At 47.7% G+C, this 21,559-nt stretch overlaps 1 protein-coding gene across 3 annotated transcripts in view; it reads right to left on the reverse strand.

Annotated features, from left to right (window-relative positions):
* WDR38 (WD repeat domain 38) overlaps positions 1–21,559 on the reverse strand; it is a 1,427,946-nt gene that overhangs the window by 58,340 nt on the left and 1,348,047 nt on the right. For 2 of the 3 annotated variants that reach the window (XM_082264625.1, XM_082264623.1), the window contains one exon: positions 13,151–13,198. In XM_082264625.1, coding sequence (XP_082120751.1) covers positions 13,151–13,198 — 48 coding nt within the window. Of the gene's footprint in view, positions 1–13,128; positions 13,199–21,559 lie in introns of all 3 variants that reach the window. The other variant, XM_082264624.1, reaches the window with a different exon arrangement.

Consider the following 21,559-nt stretch of genomic DNA (forward strand, 5'->3'; position numbering starts at 1 on the left):
GTGTGGGCACCTGGGGCGATCGCCCTGAATTTCTAGCGAGGTGCCTGGGATCCCAGACACCACAATTGTCTCCTCAATAGCAGCCAGCATCTCTTTGAAGAAGAAGGACAAGCTGTCAAAAAAGGAATGCTCACAGTGATTTTGGGGGGGGGGGGGGATGCTGTATGTGCTAGGGGGCACTTTGAAGGGGAGAGAACTTGTGCTGAAGGGGAGGGGGGGGTCGAATTTTATATTAACCCCCCTTCTTGCACAAATTCTCTCCCCTCCCAAAGTGCCCCCTAGCACATACAGCATCCTCTTATACCCCCCCCCCCCAAATCACTGTGAGCATATTCTTTGACAACTTGTCCCCCTTCCCCTGCAAGTGTCATGTTGTACATTTCAGATTCAAAACAAACCTCAGATCAGCACGTCCTGTTGATGCTGTGTCTATTCTCCTCCCCCTCCTGTCTGTGTATAGGAAGACATCCGAGCCGAGGAGGGGAAGGAGCTTCAGTCCATGTATGCATTGTGAGGCAGGAGGGGGAGAAAGGGAGAGGTGCAGCTGCCCTACTAAGTAATCGCAGCGTTTGGGACCTGAAACATCCCGCACAAGCTGTGAGCAAGTCACTGTAGCCAAGTGAGTACCAGCAGTGTTGGAGCTCACCCTCCTTGCAGCCGCTACATCAGACGCTGGACAGGAAGACTGTCAGGGAAGAACTTGATAAAGAATGGCAAAGTTGCCAATTTCCAAAATGGCCGCGCAGGACTGTCAGGAAGTGACATATATGCTAATTAGGGCCAATTATCAACACCCACTTCCTATATAAACTCAGCACTGGCTGCCATTCATTGCTGGATTATCTTCAGCTAGTACTTGTTTGCCTTGTGCCTTGAAACTCCTGCTTGATTGACTACCCGTTACCGACCTGGCTATCCTTGACCTGCTCTGGCTTTCTCCTGCTCTGAACCCGGCTTGCCTTACGGACTTCTTCCTGCCTGCTCCTGATTGACTACCCGTGTTTGACCCTCGACCTGGCTTCTGACCTTGATTTGCATTAACCTGCCTGCACTTCCAGTGATCCAAGTGACTGTCTTTCCTACTGCGGATCCGAGTCCTGACACAGCTACACCTGCAGGCAACCCGTGCACCTTTGGGCACAGCACCCTCTGTCACCATCTCCAGGGGTGCTCTGCACTCAGCCGCAAGGGGAGCCCTCTCGTCACCTCAGCCTCCAACCAGGTTCGTGACAGCATAATCCAGCCACTATATCTGAGGCTGAAAGAGGTGCTTCCCCGCTAGAGGCTCTGTGCCAGCAGGTAGCCGGCCTTACCCAAGCAGTAAAGAATCTGCAAGACGGATACTTTCAATTAGAGGGTCGCCTACAGAACCTTGCAGTATCTACTGCACCAAACATCCAGAATCCACCTGCTGCACCCTCTGCTTCAGCTGCATCAGCCCAAGAACACCCCGCATTGGCCTCCTCGGTGGTCATGCCAGTTCCAGAACCCAGAGTTCCAGTCCCCGAACGCTTCTCGGGGGATCGACGGAAGTTTCGAGCATTCCAGAATGCCTGCCAGTTATATTTTGCCCTCCAGCCCCGGACTTTCTCCCTGGAGTCCGTGAAGGTGGGGTTTATCATATCTCTACTCTCAGAAGACCCCCAGTCTTGGGCTCACCATTTATTAGAGCAGAAAAGCCCGGTGCTTAACTCAGTCTCCACGTTCCTGGATGCCATGGCACAATTATATGACGACCCTCAACGTGTCACGACTGCAGAAACTGCCCTTCATAGCCTCCAACAGGGGCGACGCCCAGTGGAGGACTATACTGTGGACTTCCGCAAGTGGTCGGCAGATACCGGCTGGAATGAGGCAGCCCTCAAATATCAGTATAGGCTTGGTCTATCTGAAGTCCTTAAGGATGAATTAGCCAGAGTTGATGCCCCGGCCACCCTGGAGGATCTTATTAAGCTGGCCATTCAGCTTGATCGCCGCCTGCGGGAGCGAAGGTCTGAAAAGACTGGTACATATCGGCCTTCCTGGATGCTCCCCAGGGTTCCACACTCACCTGCACCTGTGCTTAAATCTCCACCTGCTGCTGAAGGAGAACCGATGCAGATTGGACTAGTACGGGGTACCCTATCCCCTGCTGAGAAATTACGGCGACGACAGGCCAATCTCTGCCTGTACTGCGGAGGTTCTGGACATTTCCTAAGCAACTGTTCTGTAAGACCTAGTAAGTGCCTTCCTCCATGTCCTGTCTACTTCCAGGTCTCTGGATCCCCTCCTGCTCACCTTGTCTTACCCATCTCATTGCAGGTGGCGGAAGGGGAGATCCCGCTCCAGGCAATCCTCGACTCCGGAGCATGCAGCTGCTTCATGGACATCACCTTGGCAAAGAGATTACAAATACCGCTTAGGAATAAGAAGCAGAGACTTGAAGTCCATCTAGCTGATGGGACTATTCCCAGATCCGGACCCGTGACACAGGAGACTATCCCCATCTTAACCTGGACGAACTCTGGTCATCAGGAATTTCTCTGCTTTGACGTTTTGTGTTCCCCTATGTTCCCTATTATTCTCGGAATTCCTTGGCTCCGGGCGCACAATCCTCAAATTGATTGGCCATCGGGGAGAATCTCCTTCAACTCCGAATACTGCCAGAAGCACTGCTTTGTCCCCGAAATCAGCAAGCCTCCCGTTTGTCTGTCTGTTCAACCCATCACCAGTACTAGCCAAGTAGTACCGCCAGCCTATCATTCCTACCTGGATGTTTTAGACAAGAAAAAGGCTGATGCCTTACCACCTCATCGGCCTTATGATTGCCCTATTGAGCTACTTCCAGGTGCGGAGATTCCATTTGGGTGAATTTTCCCTCTTTCTGAAGTTGAATTGGAGGCTCTACGCCTTTATATCAATGAAAATCTCGAGAAAGGATTCATTCGCCCCTCCTCCTTCTCTCCGGCTGGCGCCGGCAACTTCTTCATCCAAAAAAAAGACCACTCACTGAGACCTTGTGTGGATTATCGGGAACTTAATAAAATTACAATTAAAAATCGTTACCCACTCCCTCTTGTCCCTGAACTCTTCAAAAGATTCCGTTCTGCCCGAATCTTTACCAAGCTAGATTTACGCGGTGCTTACAACTTGGTCCGCATTCGCGAGGGAGTGTAACGTTCATGCGTTTTTGTTAATGGATGGATTTTCAGCTACAGAATTATCACACTCAGTAGCCTTGTAGAGATACTGTTGAATAAACCTATCCAACTCTCAGGACTTCATCACGGTGTACAGCCTGTTAGGCAATATACATATACTCAATCAGATGTTTTAGTGGAGGGATAGAACATATGAGAATGTATAGATGAGAGACAGGTTGTATGGTGATTACTAGGAGTAATATTAGGAGAGTTGCAGGTGATGGTAAAGCAGATAGGTTCTGATGTCTAGTATAGTGCAGATGGTAAGAGGACACAGATGGAGTATACTTAGACAGAGTAACCTAGTGCAAGGATAGTTGAAGGTAGTCCCAAGAGCTAACAGTCTATGCAGATGGTATGGAATAGATAGATAGATAGTCCTGGTAGTTGCAGTAGATGACAGTAGGAGATTGGTTAGTAAGGAATCCCCTGTGGGGTACTTATCACTTAGATAGGTTAGTAGTAACAATGTCCATAGATAGAGAGGTGATCCCGTAGCGAGATACGGATCAGCGGCAAGGTTCCGGCGTCAGTTCAGCAAAGGAAATGTCAGCAGCTCCGACTTCACAGGAGAAGGTGCGGTGAACATGTGGTCTGAAAGGGTGAAGGTGAAAACAGCATGCCAGGGGTGATCGGGTGGCGAGACACAGGATCCGAAAACAGGTTCAGGTAGCGAGATACAGGAACGTGTAGATCTGGTATGCTGACTTCAGAGAGCGGGACGCTCCAACCATGGCGGTTGAACGAGCGATGAGTGAGAGAAAGCCGGCGATTGAAATAGCCGCTCATAGCGGCGCTCGGCAATGATGTCATCCGGTCTTAAAGGTATATGCGTCTCTTGTTACACAAGATGGGACGCAATTAGCAAAGGAGAAATATGGAACAAGGGTACCAGAGGTACCAAAACATTACAGTACCCCCCCTTAAGGCCGGCTCCGGAAGGCCTCTAGAACTGGTTTTTCTGGATATTTCGAGTGGAAATTGCGAATCAGTCTAGGGGCATGTATATCGGAGGTATCCAGCCAGGTGTCATCTTGGGGCCCATAGTTTTTCCATCGTACAAGATACTGGAGTCTTCTTCTATTGAAACGGGAATCCAAAATTTCTTTTATCTCAAATTCTTCTCCACCTTCCACTTGTACAGGAGGTGGAGGTGAGATAGTAGGCCTTATTCCTTGGTTAGGAACATGGGGCTTCAGTAGAGACACATGGAAGACAGGATGTATCTTGAGGTCTGCTGGTAATGTGAGTTGTACTGCAGCTTTTCCAATAAGCTTCTCTATTGGGAAAGGTCCCAGAAATAGAGGTCCAAGTTTTTTACTAGGGATTTTTAATCTCAGATTTTTTGTAGAAAGCCAAACAAGATCCCCAATGGCATATTGGGGAGAGGGTTTCCTACGGAGGTCGTAGTACCTCTTTTGTTGGCTATGAGCATGTGATATGGTATTGTTGAGTAATCCCAGAGAATCCTTTATCTGGGCAAGATAATCAGATGCCACTGGATTACTTGATGGCAAGATACGTGGTGGAAGGTGTGCGGGATGAAACCCGTAATTTAGGTAAAATGGACTTTGTTTAGTAGTGCTATGAGTCGCGTTGTTATAGGCGAATTCCGCCAGCGGGAGGAGATCTGCCCAATCGTCCTGTAGATACGAAGTATAGCAACGCAGATACTGTTTAATGCACTGGTTAACTCTCTCTGTCTGTCCGTTGGTCTGAGGGTGGTATGGAGAAGTAAGTTTACGCTCTATTCATAGTATCTGACATAGAGCTAGCCAAAACTTTGAGATGAATTGTGAACCACGGTCAGACAGCAGTGTTTTTGGAATACCATGTAACTTAAAGACATGTTTTACAAGTAATTCCGCTGTTTGTTTGGACGAAGGTAGTCTTCGGATAGGAGTAAAATGTGCCATCTTGGTCAGATGGTCCACTGATACCAAGATGGTGTTGAATCCTTTGGAAGGTGGTAGTTCCACTATGAAGTCTAAGGATACCACTTCCCACGGAACCTGGGGTATCGGTAAACTACAAAGATGGTTTCGTGTTGTCGATTTTAGACCTTGCACAGATATCACAAGATGAAACGAACTTTTTTACGGTTGTCTTCATGTCTGGCCACCAAAACTGCCTAGTAAGTAGATTTAAAGTTTTAGTCATACCCATATGTCCTGCCATAGGTACGTCATGTGACAATTCCAAGATTTTGGTTCGCATAGTAGGGGGTATGTATAATTTATCGTTGTAATAGAGGAAGCCTTCTGCGTCAGTAGTTAGTTGTGGTGGAGGTGAGTCCAGTCCTATGCTGTGCAAAATCTCTTCCTTCAGGGAGCGAATGACACCGATAATACATTCAAGTGGTATTATAGGAACTGAGGGAACCTCGGTAGAATCTTTCTCGGCTAGTCGTGAAAGTGCATCCTCTTTTTTATTTTTGTCTGCGGGCGTATAAGTCACTAAAAAATTAAACCTCAGAAAGAATAACGACCACCGAACCTGTCGGTGGGAAAGAGTTCTATTAGTCTGAAGGTATTGAAGGTTTTTGTGATCAGTATATATCAGGATTGGCAATTGAGTGCCCTCAAGTAGATGTCGCCAATTCTCTAATGCCAGTTTTATGGCTAATAACTCCTTCTCTCCTACTGGGTAGTTCACCTCGGGGCTGCTTAATGACTTTGAGAAGAAAGCAACTGGGTGAAGAGGTGAGGTGTTTGTTGGTCGTTGTGAGAGAACTGCTCCTACTGCCATATTTGATGCATCTACCTCCAAGATGTATTGAAGGGATGGGTCTGGATGGCATAGTATGGGGGCAGTAGTGAAGCTTGATTTCAGCAGACAGAATGCTCCATCTGCTTCTTTTGACCAATTAAATGGTTTCTTCGTGCTTGTGAGTTGTGTGAGAGGTTTCACAATCGCAGAGAAGTTCTTAATGAATTTCCTATAGTAGTTAGAGAATCCTAGGAACCTTTGCAATGCTTTGCGAGTGGTTGGCACAGGCCAATCTAGAATGCAGGATATTTTGCTCATGTCCATCTTGATTCCATTTTTTGATATAATATATCCTAGGAATAGTACTTCCTCTTTATGAAACAAACATTTTTTTGATTTAACATATAAGTTATGTGCAAGTAGTCTTGACAACACAAGTCTCACATGTTTTATGTGCTCAGGTAAGGAATGAGAATAGATAAGTATATCGTCCAAATATACTACAACACAAACGTCAAGCAAGTCTCTGAATATCTCATTTATAAACCGTTGGAAGGCTGCGGGAGCATTACATAGCCCAAATGGCATTACAAGGTACTCAAACAGTCCGTATCTGGTTCTGAATGCCGTCTTCCATTCATCCCCTTTACGGATTGGAATTAAATTGTATGCCCCTTTTAGGTCCAATTTTGAAAAGAGAGAAGCTCCACGCACCTGTTCGATAAGTTCAGGAATAAGAGGTAAAGGATAACGATCCTTTATTGTAATGGCATTTAATTGTCTGAAATCAATGATAGGCCTAAGGCTAGAATCCTTATTGCGGACAAAGAAGAGTCCAGCAGCAGTGGAGGAAGTAGAAGGTCGGATGAATCCTTTTGCCAAGTTCTCATCCAGATACTCCTTAAGATGAGAGAGTTCATCCTGTGAGAGAGGATAAACATGTCTGAAGGGCAACTTGCTATTAGGGAGTAGATCGATACAACAATCATAGTCCCTATGAGGAGGTAGCATTTGAGCGTTTTTTTCAAGGAAAACCTCCGATAAGTCCTGATAACACTTGGGTATAATGTCATCCGGCACTACAGACAGGATCCTATCATATGTGGGGAGATTACACGTCGTTTCACAATAGTGAGAAGAGAACGCTAGCGTTCTTGTTTTCCAATCGATGATTGGTTGATGTATGTGTAACCAGGGAAGTCCCAAAATGATTGGGAAATGTGGTGATGTTAACACATCAAAGGTGGTGGTCTCCACATGAGACTCATCAGCAGTTACAAGGAGTGCCTGTGTCTGACTGGTGATAGGACCAGAGGATAGGGGGGTACCGTTAATAAAACTAACGGAGACAGGTTTGGGTTTTGAAACAATAGGTATTTTATTAAGGGAGACAAAACAAATGTCAATGTAGTTTCCACAAGATCCTGTGTCGATCATAGCCTGGGTGGTGATCCTAGTTTGGTCCCACTGCAATGTTAAATTAACAAAAAGATAAGGATTAGAAAAGGAAGTTGTGAGTCCGCCTAGCAAGACATTTGAACACTCACCCTCTTTTCTGCGGACAAGGGGACAGCCGCTTATCAAATGATTCGGGGATGCGCAGTACATGCAGAGATGTTCGGTCTTCCTTCTGGCACGTTCAGAAAGGGTCAGAGGTGGGCGTATCATTCCTACCTCCATAGGAGTAGGGTCAGCAGGCAACATCCGAGAAGGACTGGAAAATGATGAGCCCATCTTCTCAGCCTTTCTTTATCGTAGTCGTCTGTCAATATTGATACTGGTCTGTATCAGTCCCTCCAGAGTGCCAGGTAAATCCGCTCGGGCGAGCTCGTCTTTAACGGCCTCAGATAGGCCGAGTCTAAACTGCGTTCTCAAAGATGTGTCGTTCCACCCTGAATCAGGGGACCATCTTTTAAAATTTGCCACGAAATCTTCAACGGGTCTCCTTCCTTGTTTCAAGGCCCGTAACTGGGTATCAGCGGTACTCTGCTTATTGGGGTCTTCATATAAACTAGCGAGTTGTGCTAGGAATAGAGGGTAAGAATTAAGGAGTGGATCATCCTTTTCAAAGAGAGCGTCTGCCCAGGCCCGGGGTTCAACCGTTAAATAGGAGATGATGGTACAAACTTTAATTTGGTCAGTGGTGTAGGTTAGAGGTTTTAACAAAAAAAGTAAACGACATGCGTTTTTAAATTCACGAAATTTGCTCCGATCACCAGAAAACACTAGAGGAGGGTTTATCTTAGGCTCACGGGGCTGAGTAGCAGAAAGCTGTGTGAGACGGCCAACCTGCTGTCTCAAGGTCTGATTTTCGTTTTGTACCTCTGTAAGCGCAAGGATCAATGCATCTACTTGCTGTTTTAATTGTAGTACATGAGTGGGTAATTCTGCTGAATCCATATTTTTTTTTTTTAGGGCTCGTTCAATCTGTAACGTTCATGCGTTTTTGTTAATGGATGGATTTTCAGCTGCAGAATTATCACACTCAGTAGCCTTGTAGAGATACTGTTGAATAAACCTATCCAACTCTCAGGACTTCATCACGGTGTACAGCCTGTTATGCAATATACATATACTCAATCAGATGTTTTAGTGGAGGGATAGAACATATGAGAATGTATAGATGAGAGACAGGTTGTATGGTGATTACTAGGAGTAATATTAGGAGAGTTGCAGGTGATGGTAAAGCAGATAGGTTCTGATGTCTAGTATAGTGCAGATGGTAAGAGGACACAGATGGAGTATACTTAGACAGAGTAACCTAGTGCAAGGATAGTGGAAGGTAGTCCCAAGAGCTAACAGTCTATGCAGATGGTATGGAATAGATAGATAGATAGTCCTGGTAGTTGCAGTAGATGACAGTAGGAGATTGGTTAGTAAGGAATCCCCTGTGGGCAACTTATCACTTAGATAGGTTAGTAGTAACAATGTCCATAGATAGAGAGGTGATCCCGTAGCGAGATACGGATCAGCGGCGAGGTTTCGGCGTCAGTTCAGCAAAGGAAATGTCAGCAGCTCCGACTTCACAGGAGAAGGTGCGGTGAACATGTGGTCTGAAAGGGTGAAGGTGAAAACAGCATGCCAGGGGTGATCGGGTGGCGAGACACAGGATCCGAAAACAGGTTCAGGTAGCGAGATACAGGAACGTGTAGATCTGGTATGCTGACTTCAGAGAGCGGGGCACTCCAACCATGGCGGTTGAACGAGCGATGAGTGAGAGAAAGCCGGCGATTGAAATAGCCGCTCATAGCGGCGCTCGGCAATGATGTCATCCGGTCTTAAAGGTATATGCGTCTCTTGTTACACAAGATGGGACCCAATTAGCAAAGGAGAAATATGGAACAAGGGTACCAGAGGTACCAGAACATTACAGGGAGACGAGTGGAAGACAGCTTTCAGGACCCGCTTCGGGCACTTTGAATATCTAGTCATGCCCTTTGGACTATGTAATGCTCCAGCCACCTTCCAACACTTAGTAAATGACATTTTTCGAGAGTTCCTAGATCACGTTGTAATAGTGTATCTAGATAATATTCTCATCTTCTCTGCCTCCCTGGATCTTCATCGGGTGCATGTAAAAAAGGTCTTGGCCACATTAAGACTACATGGACTGTATGCAAAGGCAGAGAAGTGCGAGTTTGAAAAACTGTCCATTCAGTTTCTGGGACTGATCATCTCCACAGAAGGGATCTCCATGGACCCACAGAAGGTGGCTGCTATTATCAATTGGCCAGCTCCCACTGACAAGAAAGGCATCCAGAGGTTTGTCGGGTTTGCTAACTTTTACAGACGCTTTATAAAGAACTTTTCTACAATCATTTCTCCCATTACCCAGTTAACCCGCCAGCAGGTCCGGTTCCAATGGTCTCAGGAAGCCCAGTTAGCCTTTGATCAGCTTAAGATCCTTTTTACATCTGCTCCAGTACTGCAACACCCAGATCCAGCTTTGCCCTTTGTTCTTGATGTAGATGCCTCTGAAGTTGCCACAGGAGCCATTCTGTCTCAACGCCAGGGGCCCAAGGCCCTGCTTCACCCCGTCGCTTTCTTATCCAGGAAGATGACTCCACCAGAGAAGAATTATGATGTGGGTGACCGGGAGCTACTAGCCATCAAGTCGGCACTGGAGGAATGGCGATACTTACTGGAAGGAGCTACACACCCCATTATGATCTTTACAGATCACAAGAACCTAGAGTACCTCAGGACCGCCAAGCGACTCAGACCACGGCAAGCCCGATGGGCCTTATTCTTCTCCAGGTTCAACTTCCACCTTACATATCGCCCAGGATCCAAAAATGGGAAAGCTGATGCTCTTTCCCGCATGTTCCCAGAGACCCCGGAAACACCTACTCCCAGCACGATCCTGTCACCACACAACTTTTTGCTGCTTCAAACCAATCTAAACACAATGATCAAGCAAGCCTCTGCCCGGTACCCAGAAGCCGAAACCTTGGCATTACAAAGAGACGGAAATCTCCTATGGCATAATGACAAAATTTTCATCCCTCCTGAAGTAAGACCCCAAGTCCTGAAGGCTTGTCATGATCACCTCCTTACCGGCCACTTTGGCGTCAGGAAAACGTGTGATCTTGTTCAAAGATCCTTCTGGTGGCCCAATCTCAGACAGGATTGTAAAAATTATGTGGACTCCTGCGTAACTTGTCTCCGCAGTAAAGGTCACAATACCAAGACTTGGGGCTTGCTGAGACCTCTCCCTGTTCCGGAACAGCCATGGAGGATGATATCAATGGACTTTATTGTGGACTTACCCCCTTCAGACGGATTCACCACCATCTTGGTAGTAGTCGACACACTGTCCAAGATGGCTCACTTCCTGCCTATGATAGGCACCCCCTCAGCTATGGATACGACACATATATTCATTAAAGAAATTGTCCGACTACATGGACTACCAAGTAGTATTGTGTCCGACAGAGGGGTGCAGTTCACTTCCATATTCTGGAAATCATTGTGCAGGACTCTACAAATCCAAGTCTGTTTGTCGTCTGCATTCCATCCACAAAGTAACGGACAAACAGAGAGGACCAATCAAACGTTGGAGCAATACCTGAGCTGTTTCTCTACCTTTACCCAGGACAACTGGGCATCTCTTCTTCCATGTGCCGAATTTGCATATAATAATTCGGTGCACGCCTCCACGAATCAATCCCCATTTTGGGTAAATTATGGGTTCCATCCCTCCTTTTTGCCGGATGTCATCCCGGAGGCTTCAGCACCGGCAGTCCAGGATAGGGTGGCCTCTATACAGTCCAACTACCAGACCCTTAAAGAAACAATACTGAAGGCTCAAGAGGATTATAAGAGGCACTTTGACAAAAAGAAGAAGGGAAAACCTATGTTTAAGGTTGGAGACAAAGTTTGGTTTTCCACAGCAAACATCAAACTCCCTTGTCCCTCACGGAAATTGGGTCCTAAGTTTATTGGACCTTTTGAAATCAAAAGGGAAGTTAACCCCGTGGCATTTGAATTAAACCTTCCCAACTCCTATAAGATACACCCAGTCTTCCACGTCTCTCTACTTAAATCAGCAGTGACTAGTTCATTTCCTAACAGGGAGGAGCCACCTCCACCTCCGGTTACGGTTGGTTAGGACACAGAATTTGAAGTAGAGGCCATTATAGATGGTCGAAGAAGAGGAAGACAAGTGCAGTATCTCATTAAGTGGAAGGGGTTCCCACCTGAAGAGAACTCATGGGAACCAGCAAGTAATGTTCATGCCCCTAGACTCCTTCGGGAGTTCTTTTGCAGATTTCCGGAGAAACAGGCACGTCTGGGCATCCGGAGGCTGCCCCTCGGGGGGGGGGGGGGCAATGTCAGGGAAGAACTTGATAAAGAATGGCAAAGTTGCCAATTTCCAAAATGGCCGCGCAGGACTGTCAGGAAGTGACATATATGCTAATTAGGGCCAATTATCAACACCCACTTCCTATATAAACTCAGCACTGGCTGCCATTCATTGCTGGATTATCTTCAGCTAGTACCTGTTTGCCTTGTGCCTTGAAACTCCTGCTTGATTGACTACCCGTTACCGACCCGGCTATCCTTGACCTGCTCTGGCTTTCTCCTGCTCTGAACCCGGCTTGCCTTACGGACTTCTCCCTGCCTGCTCCTGATTGACTACCCGTGTTTGACCCTCGGCCTGGCTTCTGACCTTGATTTGCACTAACCTGCCTGCACTTCCAGTGATCCAAGTGACTGTCTTTCCTACTGCGGATCCGAGTCCTGACACAGCTACACCTGCAGGCAACCCGTGCATCTTTGGGCACAGCACCCTCTGTCACCATCTCCAGGGGTGCTCTCCACTCAGCCGCAAGGGGAGCCCTCTCGTCACCTCAGCCTCCAACCAGGTTCGTGACAAAGACTTTCCTGCTGTCTCCTGGCCCCCTTACAGTGGTGGAACACCAGGGCCCAGTCACAAGTGCGACTGCTGCGACCCTGGTAGTTCTGCCACTGTTGACACGGCAAGAGGGATGCGCACCTTAAGGGGATGCAGGCTACAGCCCACATCTACCAATGATGATTTTTATGACAATTCATGGACAGCTGGCGATCAGTACAGCTATCCCCCTGTTTAAATTGTTGGTCCATACAGGTGCCCTATGGCCCCACCCAGTGCATGTGGTTTGAGGGGGAGGGATTCACACTGGCATTTTTAGTATAAATTTGAGCCTCGAGGATGATGGACCAGCTGTGAGGAAGGGAGCTTGCCACCCAAAACGCTTCAGAGGTCCTAAGCACAGGGATATGTCCTTTCCACATGAGGTGGACTTGTTTTATGCGATTGTAACCTTCGTGTTTATGAGTATTTTTTTTTAGCATTCAATAAATCATTAGAAGGTGTCCAAGAGTAATGCACTAGGTGCTTGTGCCTCCTTTCTTTTAAGTTTTTAGTCTTTGGAGTTTCCCCATCTGAAGAGAGCAGCATGCCAACCATTCCCGAAGGAGTGAGCGCTTGGGTCATTTAAATGTTTGGAGACCTATATTGAGGCATGGGAAGCAGGCCATATTTTGATTTCTTTCTCATGGTATTTAATTTTGGATCATCCCAGCTTTTAAACTGAAAAAAATAAAAGGTATGTGTGGGAGCCTACTTTTCATTCATGGTACCACTTTAATTGAATCATACAGTACATACTTGTTCGGTTATTAAGACACGTTATTTCAAAGAACAGATTATTATCTAGATTTTTTTTTTTTAATAAAAAAGAAACATTACGTAAGCTGATAATTTTTCCTACCTTCATGACTTTTATACATTTGCCATTTTCAGAGTCCCATAGCCTTACCTGGAAAAATAACAAATTCTTGTTTTTGTTACATTTAGGATGCTTTATGCTGTATTCATTCTATTCTCCCAATGAACAACTTAATTATAAATGCAAGCAATGCGAGTGTCAAGACACAAAAAATAGAATTTTTGTAAAATCTTACCGTAAAATTATTTTCTCTAAGTCCTCTGACAGTCGCCGTCCATTCATACAAGTCTTCACGATTGGGTATTGGCCTTCTCTGCAGGAGCAAGCTAGGCAGTAATTTTGGTAATACAACAAACATTAACATATAGACACACCCACAGGGGGCCGTCCCTCTGGCCAATATCCTCCAGCCAGTAACACTCTAATCCAGTTATGTAGCAAGCAGTCCATGAAAAACCGTCAACCCCAAAGAGAGGGGCGGGGCGGCGACTGTCAGAGGACTAATAGAGAAAATAATTTTACGGTAAGATTTTACAAAAATCCGATTTTCTCTTACGTCCTCTGACAGTCGCCGCCCATTCATACAGTCTTCACAATTGGTACGTCCCAAAGCAGTGTAGATGTGAGGGGTGGGAAGACGCAACCTTAAAATAGGCAACACAGCACCCAGGTCAGAGAAAAAACTGAACTGAGCCAACGGGGTAAGTAAAGCTCAACAGGAACTAACCCAGAAAAAATGAAAAAAACCCCATGACTAAGAGACAGCAAAAAAATAGCATGTCTCCTTAGACCACTGCCGCACTCAAAACCTTGCGGCCAAAAGAAGCCTCTGAGGATGCCAACACATCAAGTTTGTAAAACTTAGAAAAGGTGTGTACAGACGACCAGGTCGCTGCTTTGCACACCTGAGCCACCGTGTAACGCTCCTGCGTTTTACGTATGATGTGGATTTTCAGCTGCAGAAATATTCCACTTCAGTAGTCATGTAGAGAAACGCTGAGACACCATTCCCAACTCTCAATGACTCATCATGTGTGGATGATCTCAATTCAGCAAGTAAATACACACACTCAATAAGATGTTTCCTAGAGTGACTTATGTATATAGTAACACAGTGATGATAGGCTGAAGAGACAGGTTGGGTAGAGATGGTGGATGACAGACACTTGAAAGGAAATGTTCTTGAAAGTAAGATAGTAGCAGATGGGATGCAGATAGGTTTAGCAATCATGTATGGTAGTAGATGACAGAGTAGCAGGTGGACATACAAGAGAGATCAACCCAGTGCAAGAACAGGTGGTAGTAGGCTCAAGAGCTAGCAATCTTAGATAATGCAGATGTAGTAATAGTCCTTAGTATGCAGAGCTAGATAGTGTAAGCTTTAGTATAAAGGTTATAGAGGTTTCCCCTGTGGGGTACTTATCACTAATAGCAATGTAGCAGAGGAGAGGTTCGGCAAGAGCGGATGATCTGGTAGCGGGATACAGGGATCAGCGCAGCGTGGTTCCGACAGCGAGGTATGCTTGCAAGCATGTGAGCTTCAAGACAGGTTAGCATCAAGGCACAAAGCAGTTTGAACGAACACATGTGAGTGAGAGCCGGCGATCTAAATAGCCATCCAGTGATGACAGCATCAGTCTTAAAGGTGTATGCGCACCTTACCAAAAGAGAATGGTGGGGCGCATACACTTATGAAAGAGTAATTAGGGTACCCAAAGGTACCAGAACATTACACACCGACGCCTGATGGCGAAAAGCCTGAGACGCACTAACAGCTCTAGTAGAGTGTGCCTTAACAGGGAAGGGAGGAACCCAACCCTTAATCGAATAGACCTGCACAATCGTCTATCTGATCCATTTGGAAATGGTTGCCGCAGACGCCGCTGTACCCTTCTGAGGTCCCTCAGGAAGGACAAACAGACAATCCGACTTCTGGAAAGAGTCCCGTGGCGGAAAGGTAAACCTTGATCGCCCGGACCACGTCCAAGGAATGCTTGGGCTTCGCACAAAGCGAAGGCAACACAATATCCTCATTGAGGTGGAAGGCTGAAACCACCTTAGGAAGAAAAGACTGATTTGGTCCCAAGACCACTTTATCCTTATGAACAACCAGATAGGGAAGCGGCAAAACAGAGCTGCCAACTCAGACAAGAAATGTGACTGTCACTAGAAAGGCAACTTTCTGTGACAACACAGGCAGAGAGATCTCTCTGATGTTCTCAAAGGGAGGTCATTGTAAAACGGACAGAACCAGATTCAGGTCCCAGGGAGGCAAGGGAGCCTTGTGGCGTTGTCCGTCTGCACTCGCACAGGGTAGCCCGAAGCCGAGCCGACCAACGGAACGAACAGAGCTTGATTGCCTGGAGCTCCAGGACATTTATCGGTAGGGAGGACTCCTCACCCGACCACCTACCCTGGGCACAAATTGTGCCCAAAACTCCACCCAAGCCTGACAGGCTGGCATCCTTGGTGAGCACCGTCCACAATAACGGCCAGAAGGACTTGCCTTGTGTCAGAATCGGTGACTGGAGCCACCACAAAAGATCCGATCTCACCTGGTGGCTTAGAGAAATCCTCCTGTCCAAAGACTGAGGATGCCTGTCCCACCTGGCAAGAATCTCTGCTTGCAGTTTTCTCATATGAAACTGCGCAAAAGGGATCGCCTCGAAGGCCGACACCATCAGACCCAGGGACTGCATGCAGGTCTGAAGCGAGGAGAGATTGTTTTCCCTGAGGGACCTGATCTCGTTCTGCAGAGTCTGGAGTTTGTCCTCCGGAAGGAAGACCTTCGCCTGAGCAGAGTCCAAGATCATCCCCAGGTAGGGGAGATGAACCGAAGGGGACAGAGCCGACTTCTGAAAATTGATGGTCCACCCGAATGCCTGGAGCATCTGAACCGTAACTGACAGATCGGTTCAGTAACTTTAGGTCCAAAAATCGGACGCACCTTGCCCTCTTTTCTGGGCACCGTGACCAGATTGGAGTAAAACCCCCCAAACCTGTCCCACGGAGGGACCGGGACGATGACCCCTTGGGCGAGAAGATCTTGAACTGCCCGTTGTAGATCCCAGAAACGTTCGGGAGTCAGATGGAGATTTGATGGAAAGAATCGGAACTCGATCTTGTACCCTGAACGAATAAGTTTGTGAAGCCACCTGTCCTGAATCTCGGACAACCAGGGCTCGGAAAAATAACGCAGACATCCCCCACCCCTGATACGGGTGTGGGGGTCCCTTCAGGAAGAGTAGACTGGGTTGCCTGCCCAGTTTGACCCATTATGGGCTTACCCGCCCAAGATTTCTTGCGACCACCAGGGGCCTTGAAGGACTTACCCTTTTCCTGTGCCCCGAAGGCACGAAAGGACCCCCGGTTAGTCTTAAAGGAGGGACCCCGCCTAGCGCAGGGAGGAGATTTACCCTTCGAGACTTGAGGCAAGAGAGTACTCTTACCCCCAGTAAGCCCCTTGATCAGCTCATCCAGAGTGTCACCAAAAAGACGATCCCCCACATAAGGGATGTCAGACACTGTCTTCTTAGAAGCGTGGTCGGCCGACCAGCTTTTCACCCAAATAATGCGGTGGATTGCAATCCCGACCGCAGATAGATGCGTGACAAAAGGAGCCTCGTCCAAAGCCCATGACACAGGTACATCACAGCCTGTGCCATTTGATCCAAAATGTCCAGCGCAGCAGCAGAAACCGACTCTGCTACCAGAGTGCGCCTAAGCACCTTGGCCCATTCTGTGTTAGTCTGAGAGACCATCACTGAGGCGAACACCGGTTTCAGCAGGGAACACGCCACCATATACATGTGGCGGGAAAGCGTTTCCACCCGTCTATCTGCCGGGTCCTTGAACACCGGGGAGTCTTCCACGGGCATCAAGGTGGATTTATTCAGTCTGGAAACAGTGTGGTTCACTTTAGGAACCACAGTCCAGCGAGAATCAACCGAATCCGCAAAGGGATAACGGTGCTTAAATCTCGGAGGTACCACCAGCGTATGCTTAATGCGATGCCATTGGTCATTTACCATTTCCTGAAACTCCTCGGGACAAGGAAAAACCTGACCTGACTTCAGACCCTTGCGGGTCCCGAAGGAACCCGCTTGCCTGCCATGGAGGACTCATCATCAAGATTTAAAGTCTCCATAACGTAGCTAATAAGTGCGTCTACCGCAGCACGGTCACGTGCTATCCCAGAGGACGAATCCTCCTCCTCCACATCCGACTGAGAGGACGGGGACCCCTCAGGGGGGACGTTGTCCATGGCAACCAATTCAGGCTCTGAGTCAGAAGACTGAGAGGGCATAGGCCGTTTCTTTGTAACTCGGTCAGGCATCAGCAGATCAACTTTTGACACTAAAGTTGCAAGTGCAGCAGATAAAGAGGCTAGGGAAGTGGAATCAGGAGTAACTGAACCACCAACTAGGTCTGTGGGAAATTTGCTATCCTGGGACTCCATATTAGCAAAGGGCAAAAATAATGACACTGGCCCTTTAAAACGGGGGTTCCCACGTACCCCTATCGCAAACTGTACTACAGGTGGAGACCCTTCCCTTAACTAAAGCCACACTGAAAAAAGAGTGCTAGCAGGAATATAGCCAGAGAAAAACAGTAAAATCCCCCCACAGTGTCCCTATACTTGCCACGCTGCTGAGAAGGCTGATATAAAATGAGGAAGTGACCTCACCCCCTAGAGGCAAAAGCCATCCCTAAGCCACAAAAACATGGTGGCTGATAGAAGTCAATGGAGGAAAAGCACTTAGAAAATGGCTGCTGCCCAGAACAGGACATCCGCCCACACTAAAGATGGCGCCCGATCGGCGCTAACAATTATGATGGAAAATGGCCGCTGCCCTCACTCTGAGGCCAAGCAGCCAGGCGAACAGCGCCAAACGCCACAGCAAATGCCCGCACTGGCCCCCACCAGGATCTGCACAGAGCACCCCCGGGGAGAAGGAAGCCCCCACCCCCCCCCGCATGGCAGTTTGCACTGCAGGAGTGCCCCCGCAGGGGCAGGGACAGGGAAGGTAAGACACAGGGGGCCATCCCACGGCCATGAGGGGGATATTACAGCAAACTTTACATGTACTGCCATCCCCAGAGTGGGCCCACTCAATACCACCTCAAAACCTGTTCCCAGGGACAGAGGGGTAATAGTACTCACCATCCAGCGAACGTGGGCACCGCTCAGACACAGGAGACCTCCCACCCTGGGTGGGGGTGCCGTCAGCCAGGAAGGATGCTAGCAACACTCGGGCGTTCCGAAGTGGAGACATCCCAGCGAAGATAGGAAGACTTTGCAGGCTCATCCCCGCGTCGTTGTGAGGCCTGGGCGTACCAAAAGCCTGCGACGCTGGATGGCAGACTGGGACTCCAAAAGGTTCTGTACTAACCAGTGTGAGGCCCAGTTCTGCTGACGCTTGTAGTCCTCCAAATTTTGACTAACTAGCATAGGTGACAAACATAAAAAGCTATTTTAAAAGAAAAATCACTTTTCAGAAAGAAACAGAAAGAAAAAAACTGAGACACTAGGTCCCAGCAGGGAAAACCTAGCCTACTAAAAAAGGGGATGGGACAACTAGAAAAAGAGGTGTCGCCCCAAAGAAAGCGCCATTAAATAGAGTGACAGGGGTGTAGCAAAAAATTGAGTCTATAGAAAAAACAACTAAACCACTGCTGAATGAAAAATTATTGTCAAATTTTAATAAATACAAAAAGCAGAGCACACGGTTACATTGTAAAATTGAAACACATAACCTTCCACCTCACCGCATAAAATCTGACCACGTGGTAATTAAAAACACAGGACAAACACAAATAATTTGCTCTGGCGTTTCTATAGACTGCTTCATTGTTTAGCATACATCTGCCGAACTTGATCTGAACAGAGGCTTGTCTATTTAACATTTTCGCTGTGAGCTACCATACAGGAATATGATTTTGTACTGCCTACACAAATAACTCTGTAACCATTTGCTTACACTACACTGCCTAATTGTTACAGTTGTTTCGTTTGTTTGATGTATCATTTTTACTTCCTTCTATTTGGATCAATGCTATTTGTGGCAGCAGCGCAAGATTATCTGGTGATTTATTTCAGCCCTTCTGTCTGCTTCATCCAGGTGCATCTATCATTGAACTTTTTGCTGGCCTCTATCTGCTCTGGTGTTCCAGTAGACTGCTCCATTGCCTAGCATATATCTGCCGATCTCGATCTGTACAGAGGCTGTTTTTTTCATCTCTCCTGTTTGTGAGCTACTATACAGGAATGGAATGTGATGTGTTACTATACAGCACAGGTGTCAAACACAAGGTCCGCGGGCCGAATCCGGCCCTCCAGGCCATTTTATGTGGCCCTCGCACCTCTCCTATAGCTGCAGGAGAGCTCCAGTCCTCCTGCAGACCTTATACTAACTGCTTTCCAGCAATGCCTCCAGCTTCTTCCCAGCAGCACCACAAGGTAAGGGAGGTACACTGTGATGTGAGGGTGGGGGACTCAACTTTTGATGGTGGAGAGGCTCTTGACGTCTTATGTAAGGGTAGGGGATGCTCTTGACATCTAGTCTTACAGATACAACCGGCCCTTTTGAGGGCAATCATAATGCTGATGCGGCCTGCGATTAAATTGAGTTTGACACCCCTGCTATACAGGAATGTGATGTGTTACTATCCAGGCCCGGACTGGAACAAAAAATAGGCCCGGGCATTTTAGGCTGAGCAGCCCATTTTTTTTTTTTTTAACAAAATGAACAATGATGAACAACTACCGGTTTCTCTATGTTTTTTAGTTATATTTAGCCTGCACACCCATACAATCCGATTCTGCAAATCGCGCTGCGTTTTGAAAACTGATTGCGGGGTGTCGTTCACCTAACATACACTCCACAATCTGTTTGCATGGACGGGTTGCTATTTAGATGCAGTCCGCATTTAGTGTGAACCCAGGCTAAGAGATAACAGGTAATTTTAGGGTACATTAAAAATATATTACCCAATTTTTGGGTAAAATATAAAAGATGAGTTTGTGTCAAGTAAATAAAATACCCAACATGTCAAACCTTAAGACTATGCATGCCCGAAAATAGCAACACATTTCAGTACCCTATATTTTCTATAGGCAAAGCTATTAAAGATCATAGAGGTCATCAGTTCAGAGTTAACCATGAAAAATGGTCCTATAATTATTGCTCTCATTCCAGTGTGCAGGGTGCTATATTACACGTGTAGTAAAATCAAGGTTTTTGTTCACAGGCTCCCCCAAAATTTGTATGTAGTTTCGTATGGTGGTGGTGGTGGGATAGGGGTGACATCAGTAGTAGTGTTGGTGGGATAGGGGTGACATCCGTGGCAGTGGTGGTGGGGATAGGGGTGACATCAGTGGTGGTGGGGATGGGGGTGACATCAGTGACAGGGGGAATAAGAATGACATCAGTGGCAGTGGGGATTGGGATGACATCAGTGGCAGTGGTGGGGATAGGGATGACATCAGTGGCGGTGGTGGTGGGGATAGCATTGACATCAGTGGTGGTTGGGATAGAGATAACATCAGTGGCAGTGTTGAGGATAGGGATGACATCAGTGGGAATGAGGATAGGGTTGACATCAGTGGGAGTAGTGGTGGGGATATGGATGACAGTGGCAGTGGTGGTGGGGATAAGAATGACAATGTCCACTGCCACTGATGTCATCCTTACCCTCACCACCATTGCCACTGATGTCATCCCTATCCCCACCTCCCCACCACCATCGCTACTGATGTTATCCCTATCCCCCCCATCACCACTGCCTCATGGGAGGGGTAGAGATCAGACAGAGGGGTGGCCGTGGGAGGGATGGGATCAGGCAGAAGGATGGCAGTGGGAGGGATGGGATCAGGCAGAAGGATGGCAGTGGGAGGGATGGGATCAGGCAGAAGGATGGCAGTGGGAGGGATGGGATCAGGCAGAAGGATGGCGGTGGGAGGGATGGGATCAGGCAGAGGGATGACTGTGGGAGGGATGGGATCAGGCAGAGGGATGACGGTGGGAGAGATGGGATCAGGCAGAGGGATGATGGTGGGAGAGATGGGATCAGGCAGAGGGATGACGGTGGGAGGGATGGGATCAGGCAGAGGGATGACGGTGGGAGGGATGGGATCAGGCAGAGGGATGGCGGTGGGAGGGATGGGATCAGGCAGAGGGATGGCGGTGGGATGGATAGGATCAGGCAGAGGGATGGGATCAGGCAGAGGTATGGCGGTGGGAGAAATTGGATGAGGCAGAGGGATGGCGGTGGGAGGGATGAGATCAGGCAGAGGGATGGCGGTGGGAGGGATGGGATGAGGATGAGCAGAGGGATGGCGGTGGGAGAGATGGGATGAGGCAGAGGGATGGCGGTGAGAGGGATGGGATCAGGCAGAGGGATGGCGGTGGGAGAAATGGGATGAGGTAGAGGGATGGCGGAGGGAGGGAT

This window comes from Pelophylax lessonae (genome assembly GCF_965119305.1).
Source record: "Pelophylax lessonae genome assembly, chromosome: 7".
Classification (NCBI taxonomy): domain Eukaryota; kingdom Metazoa; phylum Chordata; class Amphibia; order Anura; family Ranidae; genus Pelophylax; species Pelophylax lessonae.